We start from the raw sequence: 8,563 nt of genomic DNA on the forward strand, positions 1-8,563 counted from the left end.
GGACAAGTTTTTCAGATTACGCTTTATTTTGCATATTTTAGAACTGAAATATTTGACTTTTTTGGTCGAACTTTTCAGAGATTAATCTTACTCGTGTATATGTTTCTATTTTCTATATTTACGTCCTCCTTGTAACATATTTATTTTCTATTGATTTTAAAATCACATATCAATCATGCATTTACGTGCATGAAATATGAAAATACACTCGGAGGCCAAATTGCTCAATATTTCCATTCTCTCAGTCCCTTCACGATTCACAAAGAAAATTACGTAACACCAAACTCGGACAACAAATTACGCAAAATTTGATTTTCTTAAGTTTCATGTTCTCAACAATGAGAGTAGACCGCAACAGCACACAATGAAAAAATGATACGAGATAATGTTACAGCACATGCCATCAGCGTCTACCAACTTCCATATATATATATATATATATATATATATATATATATATATATCTCGTGATTACAGTGTCTTCGAAAAAAACCTCCCGAAAGAAAAGGGAGAATGTGATATAAGTATCGAAACAAACTTCCAATCTCCCCCATCAAAAACAAAATATAATCCAGAATGACAAAGTCCACCATCAATCAATGCCTAAAGTGCCTTATATTGGTAAAGATAAGTGATACTCCATACTTCTTACAGCACTCGATTGCATCAGCATCTCGGATGCTTCCTCCCGGCTCGGCGATAACACTGACCCCACTTTGACATGCTTCTTCAACAGCATCATTCCAGGCTATTACAATTAATATAAAAACTCGAGTTTAGATAACATGGATTTCGGCCAACTTACTTAGCAGGTTAAAAACGTCAAACAGATGCAAAACAGCTTAATGCTCTTAAGTAGCAACATTTCTTTCATCCTAACCTCCTTTGGTGTACCCCTTTTTACTCTATACAAAATCCAATTCCATCCATTCGGAGCATAAGAAGGCGATCTTACTCTTTCTTTTCAATTTTAGCAAGCCTTCATTGTTTTTCAATTTTACCTTCTTTATTTTAAATGCATATTCTTCGCATATGCTATCTGTTACAATGACGACACAATGTTCATAGTACAACATATATTATCAGCAACATACCAAATGGGAAGAAAGCATCACTGGCCAATGCAGCTCCCTTGACTTCATCCCCAGCTTTCCTCATTGCTATCCTCAAACTCTCAAGACGGTTTGGTTGTCCACTTCCCATACCTAACATACAATTGTTCTATAGAATGCAGATATGCCTGGGGTCAGAAGTTAGATGAATTTTTATGCATCAAAATTTAACAGATAATTTTATTAGAGAACACGTACCTTAGCAATAACAATTGCGTTGCTTTTCACATGCTTCACACAAAGCCATGCAAATTTAGCATCAGTCAGTTCATTTTCTTGTGGAATTTTATCAGAAACAATGTTGAACTGGATTTCTTCTGGTGTCAGATCATCTGCTTCCTGAGCTAACCAACCACCACCAACTTGTCTGAGTGATAGTTTCCCTTTATTATTTTTACTTGCTTCGAGGATTCTCAGAGTCTTGGACTTTCCACGCAGTACCTCAAGACCCTTTTCGGTATACTTAGGTGCAACCACGATCTCATAAAACATGCGAGTTTCACCATCCGTTGGACTCCTAAATTCTCGAATATCTTTTGCGAGAGCCTGTCATACACATGGACCGATGAGAAGTTGTTCCCTCCAGAACATCAGCATTTCAAACACATTTTTCTACATCCATATTTATTTGTAGGAACCATGGGTTTTAAAAAAATCAACTCTGAGCTCAGTGCTCTGGAATTCACTAAAACGAAAACCTTATTTCTAAAGTCAATGACGCAAATATGGAAAATTAATCTTACCTCATCTACTTCGACATTAAAGGCGACGATACCACCAAAAGCACTGACTGGATCTGCTTTAACAGCCAGTCTGTATGCTTTAATAATGTCATCACGTGACGCCACTCCACAGGGATTTGTGTGTTTCACAACCACACATGTTGGTCTCCTGAACTCACAAACACAGTTCCAAGCTGCATCGGCGTCTAAATAATTATTGTATGACATTTCCTGAATCAAAGTGAAGCAACATTGAACATAAGTGAGAAAACTATTGCGACGTAATACCACAAAGAAATGATAGAAAAGGCCAAAATCACAAACTGAAAAGGCTCGAGTCAATGAACTTGTCAGAGCCCTAGTTCTCATTTCTTCTATAGCAGCATAAATATGATCACACAAAGGATGCTGCTAATGAACACATAATTACTTTATTACAGATAGGGAAAATGCAGTAAGTGAAAAGGAAAAGTCATGCAAAGACTATCTGGTTCTGTATCCTACGCAGGAATATTAAGCTTCATACTTCAATTGGACAAACATTTTGCAGCCAGTGAATTCTTCTTTTAATGGTATGCAGAAGTTTAATTGGTTAATTCATAACCAGCTATGATCTCCACAAAACATTGGATCTTGTTGCTTTCCCAATGTCCTAACCCAAAGTTCTCTGTTTGTCACCGCCCTAAATACATAAACTAAACTTCACTAATTGCGGTGATTGTAAACTGTAAGTATTATTTATAATGTTCTAAGCTAAGGTTAGCCATCTTTCACTGCCTAAACATATGAACTAAACTTCATTAAATGCAGTGATTTAAAATTTTAAAGCATTATTTAAAACTTGAAACTAAAAAACTTGTTCTCACATATCACGAGAATCATCAATGGTGGATTGAAAAACAACATTGAAAAGACAATTTAGAATTGCTATCTTAGTGTCATGTCAAAATTCAAGGTAAAAAGGTAATCTTGTGCCAATTCATAAAGAAAAGCCACAAAATTTGGAAGAGAGGAATTGATAGAATCCAACTAATATCATAACCATCATCAAATAGCAACTATTAGCAGGTAGCCAAATATAAACATTTGCATGCACGCATAAAGTTTAAGAAAGGACGTTTCCTAAAAAACAAGGTCCTCCATATGATCCCAAAGTCGTACCTTTCCATGATGTTGAATAGCAGTTGCAATCCCACCAGCATGGACCTCAGCAAGAGACTTGTCAGCATAAAATGCAGCCTTTTGATGTGGATTTTCCCCATACCGAAGTGAACTCTTGAGGGATAAAGGCACGGTTAGGGTTGGAGGAAACCTATCTTAAAGATATAAAAAATTTCAAGTGTGAGAACATAACAAAGATATTAAACAACATATAATTTACTGCGAAACATAAAAGTGTTCTCTGCCAATTATTCTCTGATTTCTTAAAGTTCAGTTTCAAATTGATTTATGGCACATTTCACTGGCATCCGTTTAAGTATTCTGATGCTTAGAACTGGTAAATACAAATTGTTTGGTTCTGACATACCTCCCGCAATTTGCTTCCACAACCACTCGGAAACTGCCGAGTCATAAGAAGCAACATGCTGAAAAGCTTTCCAAGCAAGCTTCCTTTGAAACTGCTGGTCCTCCTGTCCTCCTTTGAGATGCTCTAGGAGAGCTGGATAGTCTCCAGAATCAACCACAACCAAGACATCCTTGTGGTTCTGTTCAATGAGAAGATATCAAAACAGACATCAATATTAGAGTAAAAAAACAGTAAACTACTGACATCAATGAGATAAATCACGTAATGTTAGTTGTTCTTCCACAGTACATGCAGACATTGGTTAAAAAACATGATATAAACAGTTGTATATATTTCTTGGTTAGTGATTTGATTATGTGGTTCATCAGATAAAAAATTAATGTCCTCTTGGCACAAGTTTAAGTCAACAAAATGCTCTCTCTCTCTCTCTTCATAAGGATTCAAATATTGTGGTGGTGTGGTAGGTGGGGCCACTAACATATTAGCATTGACAATTGAAGTTCCCCAAATTTATCTAAACCTGAAGGCTTTATCAACCGACAGTTTTCCAACCCTAAAAGATGCAGCCCATTATCCCATGCTGCAAACTTTACATCATATGCATTAAATATTATCCAATAATACAAGAGCACAAAGAAAACAAACACAGAGAAGGTATATTTAAAAGTTTTTGGCCCAGATAACACCTTCAGGGGGGTAAAAGGCCTGAGATACCATAAACAGAGGAGTACTTTGATCTTCAAATAATTTATTTGTACCAACTTGACAATGAGAAGGCTTCATCCCATCCATCACAAACTTCTAATTTGATGTAGCGGAATGTACTGGCAATATTAAGTAGCTTCATGTTGAGAAGGTACTTCATCACATTAATCGAAATATTTCCATTTTTTGATAATTTTTCGTCTCTCAATGTGGACAACTTGGCTAACAAGTAACAAGGTTGAATGAGTAATTTATGCTCCTCTGCTGAGCTTATGAAGGATTCGTTCTCATAGAAACTTGGCTTGACATTGCAGACAATCACATATAGTTTTCAACAAGTACCTTGAATGCAAGAGCTTTTACACCTGTCCTTTTGTAATTAATGGACTTACTAACAAACAAAGATAACCCAGTTTATCTAAACAAATAATCTAAACCTTTGCAGCCGCCCTAATCATGGCAGGTCCACCAATATCAATGTTCTCAATACCATCTTCAAAAGAAATCTCGCTTGAGGAAACCTTCTCATAGAAGGGATACAAATTCACCACTACCACATCAAATGTACCTGGAAAACAATAATTTGGTAAAAAGTTAGCACATGATCATAGTGCATGACACCGGCAAATCAAATTCAGAATAATATAAGCAATTACAGTATTTCTTTTGCAACAAGTTGATAGTACACTTGATAGGAGGAATAGATTTACCAGATATTCCAGTTCCTCCAGTTACTAGAAATTGAAATCCTGATATCTATTTCTTGCATGACAAGGCATATGATTTGATACAACTACACGACTCGTAGCACAACTGATCATATTTTTTGTTTCCGTTAGTCCAAAAAATACTATATCAACACTCGACATCCATTAAACCATCATTTCTCCGAACTTTCCAGTTTGCCGCTGAGAGTTAAGGTATATAGGATTAAGGATCAATAAATATTCCAGCTCACTTCAATGTTTCACAGCAAACTTAACTCGCACTCATTCCATGATACACCATTGCCAATGGATACCCTTTTATCCAACAAAAATCAAAGATGGAGACATAGTTGATGAAATTGCTATACATTTGAAAACTAAAGCTAATTGATTTTTTCAAACAAAACAAAGGTTTTAAACAGGAGTAATCGTGTCGACACAAATCGATTAAGTGTTACTTGCTTTGAGTAACAGTGAAAACATCGCCTATGTGTTCCTAATGTTGTTACATGGCACAAGGATGATTTGTTAATTGTTTATTGGAATTTGCTCAATGGAACAACAACTCCACAGTGATTAGCTTGTCAGAGGATGGCTAAATAGCAATTTTTCTTCAGCACATGACATAAATTTTACAAAAAGGAAAATACACACCGTTTTATTAATTATGATTTCAAGGCAGCATATAATCTGAATGACATCCAACCCAAAATTTATCTTAAACTAGTGCACCGGCACAAGAGTTGCATACTTGTGCAATTTTGTTATATATATATTTTTTATATATATTCCAATAGAGGCAATATCATAATTGTAAAAAATAATGAAGGACTATACAACAATTTGAAATGATCATATTGAAATGGGGTTCATATCATAATCGTAAAAATTAAGGTGGGACTACACTGCAATTTGAATGATGAAATTTAAATAAAAAAAGGAAGACAACAAAAAACCAGACCACATCACCATTTTTGTCTCTATTATAAAGATTTTTAATAATATAGTATAAGATAGTAAAAGAAAAAAGGGAAGCATGAAAATGATACAATGAAGAAAAGGTTTGACCCGTACTAACATATCTGATAAAGTGAAGTAATAACTCACCAATTCCATGTTTATCGAGCGATTTCATGTGATGCTCTAGATCTCTTCTAGCAAGAATACCACCGTGTATGTTCGGGTGTAATGTTTTAACACGACCATCAAGCTGTACATGATAAAAATAGAAGTGAAAAGGAATTATGTTTTATCAACCTAATGTGGTTCCATGACAAACATAAGCATGTTTCTTCAGTTTTAGCGAAAGTGGAGCACAAAAATACCCAGTAGAGAAAATTCAAACCACATCCAAGGACTGAACAACACAAAAATGGAAATCGATGTCCAACAAAGTAGGAGAAAAGGCTTACCATTTCAGGAAAACTAGTTAGTTCTTCTACTTTGGTGACAGGAACTCCAGAACTTTCCAAAGCTGATGCTGTTCCTCCAGTTGAAACAATTGTGAACCTAATAAATAACAAATAGAACATGTTTCTGTTAGGGATCAAGACGTGGCAGACAAAGAGTACAAATTGCAACATGCTACTGCTCTGAACTCTGTACAAGTAGCCAAATAATCTGAAATTTCAATGTGACATAAAAGTTCAACTGTTTTCAATACTTTGAAAAAATGCAATATTTCCAAACAACCACTACATCCTAAAGTAACACACACCTACACTACTGACAAAGTAGTCTCGTCAGGGCAGCAACACTATATATTAACCAAAAACATATAAATAGCACCAACGACTTGGGCACAACACAATCAACAAGAAGCTTACTTTTACACATGCTGCGGATCATTGCTTAGTGCATCCAATGATTCAAATTATATAGACTAATAGAACACATAATGTTTTTCATTTATTTTGAAATCAAAAAATTAGTTAGTTGTGGCAATAAACACGACCACTTTGTAAATATTTCATTTTTACGATATATGTTATTAACACTTTGTGCTCCCCATTCCATACTTTCTTTTTTAGTTCTCCCTTATAATACCCAGGAAAACTACAATATCAAAAATATAGTTTTAATCTTTAATTTATGTATATTTATTTCTCAATTAATCATAAAATGATTTCTTAATTGATTCTACAGTTGAAAAATGCAAAAATTTAGAATTTTACACAAGCAAAGATCAGGACTCTCACTTAAAGTAGTGTCGTTACTAAATGATTTAAGGTCATATCATATACTCACAGCCCAGAATCAAACAAAATTTTCTTAGCTTCAAATTCTTCACGGCAGGTGTCTGTTTAGCCCCAACCTCCAAATCATCTTAGTTAAGAGACATTTCAAATAAGAGCATCACACATTGCACTTTAAATGCATGAAGTCAAAGTCTTCAATTTTCATCTAGTAAATAATATTATGGGTGCAAAATGAAGTAAATTTCAAAACAATATACTCTAACAAGCAGAAGCCAAGTATTTTACAGATGGCGCAAAATTAACACGTCTAAATTTCTCAAACAGACATCATCTCATACTCCGAACTAGATGGCCAAGATTTTAACATCTGCATTTAGACTAATATTAAACCAAAAAAAAACAAATTACAGAAAACGAACTTCCGATATAAACTATATCTTAAAATCATCCACACATTTGCATGTGATACCTTGTATGCCTGAACACAAACCAGAACCTTTTAAAGCAAAAACGCATCTCATAACCTTTGCCTCAATTTTCTTTACAGGCACAAAAAAACGAAACAAAAAATGCACTAGTATCATAATGCTCACCCCAATTCCCGTAATCCATTCCCAAGCAATGCTAAATCTTTCTTGTCTGAAAGTGAAATCAACGCTTGCCTCTTTTCTAAGAGCGACATAGAGGAAATAGAATAATTAAACTCAGCTAAATGAAAAACAAACATTCTTGAAATTCCAAAACAAAGAAAAAATAAAAACAAACAAAACTCTTCACTGAAGTCATATATGAGAAAGCACCAGAAAATGAGGACTTGGAGCCATGCTTCGGAGTTGTGAGAGTTTCCGCCATAGCTTGAATTGGAAACGCGGTTATCTTAGACGATGTCGCCAGTGACTAAAACTCAAATCAATAAGTACATAGATCATGTGTGAAAGTAATTGAATTCCAAAGAGCTTTGAAACAGAATAGCTAAATGCTACTGTAAGTACCGATTGGTTGGACGGCGATGAAATTCTATGTTGAAGAGAACAGGTGGTGGCGCAGCGAATGCTCGTGTACGATGTGTGAGCCTCGTTGTAAAGTGAATAGGTGACGCCGGCGTTAGTGGAAGCAGAGGAAGTGGTGGCGGAGGCCGCAAAACCCAGCATCGTTCGCTTTCTAGCTGCCTGCCTGCTGCCGCTATTCGGTGAAGTACTTGGCGTGCGGTTCGTACTTTGACTAATGGAAGTCAGTTAAGTCGAGGTTTGTTCCAATTTCACCGAGAAAATTAATAATATTTTAAAATCAAATATATTTTTCAAATATATATACATTTAAAAAAATTAATGTATAATAGTATGTGATTGTTTTTCATGAATCGATTCGAACAGAAGATTTATATCTCAAAATTAATTACGGTCTCATATAAATTTTTATGATCTACAAATTGAAAATGCGTCAAATTTTTAAAAGAGTGGGTTTCATGTGAGACCGTATCATAATATGTGAGACAAGTCAACCCCACTCATATTCACAATAAAAAGTATTACGCTTAGCATAAAAAATAATACTTTTTCATGGATGACCCAAATAAGATATTTGTCTCACA

General features: G+C 35.0%; 1 protein-coding gene across 1 annotated transcript; it reads right to left on the bottom strand.

Moving 5' to 3' along the window:
• Positions 1-481: 481 nt before the first annotated feature.
• LOC140809166 (uncharacterized) lies at positions 482-8,211 on the bottom strand. Its single transcript, XM_073166660.1, has 12 exons — positions 7,965-8,211; positions 7,773-7,869; positions 7,566-7,641; positions 6,187-6,283; positions 5,882-5,984; positions 4,505-4,635; positions 3,363-3,540; positions 2,996-3,150; positions 1,856-2,065; positions 1,311-1,658; positions 1,095-1,221; positions 482-748 (listed from the first exon to the last, which is right to left on the bottom strand). The coding sequence occupies exons 1-12, from the start codon at positions 8,121-8,123 to the stop codon at positions 597-599; spliced, it is 1,833 nt and encodes a 610-aa protein (XP_073022761.1). The 5' UTR covers positions 8,124-8,211; the 3' UTR covers positions 482-596.
• Positions 8,212-8,563: the final 352 nt, after the last annotated feature.

Source organism: Primulina eburnea, chromosome 13 (genome assembly GCF_022965805.1).
Source record: "Primulina eburnea isolate SZY01 chromosome 13, ASM2296580v1, whole genome shotgun sequence".
NCBI lineage: Eukaryota > Viridiplantae > Streptophyta > Magnoliopsida > Lamiales > Gesneriaceae > Primulina > Primulina eburnea.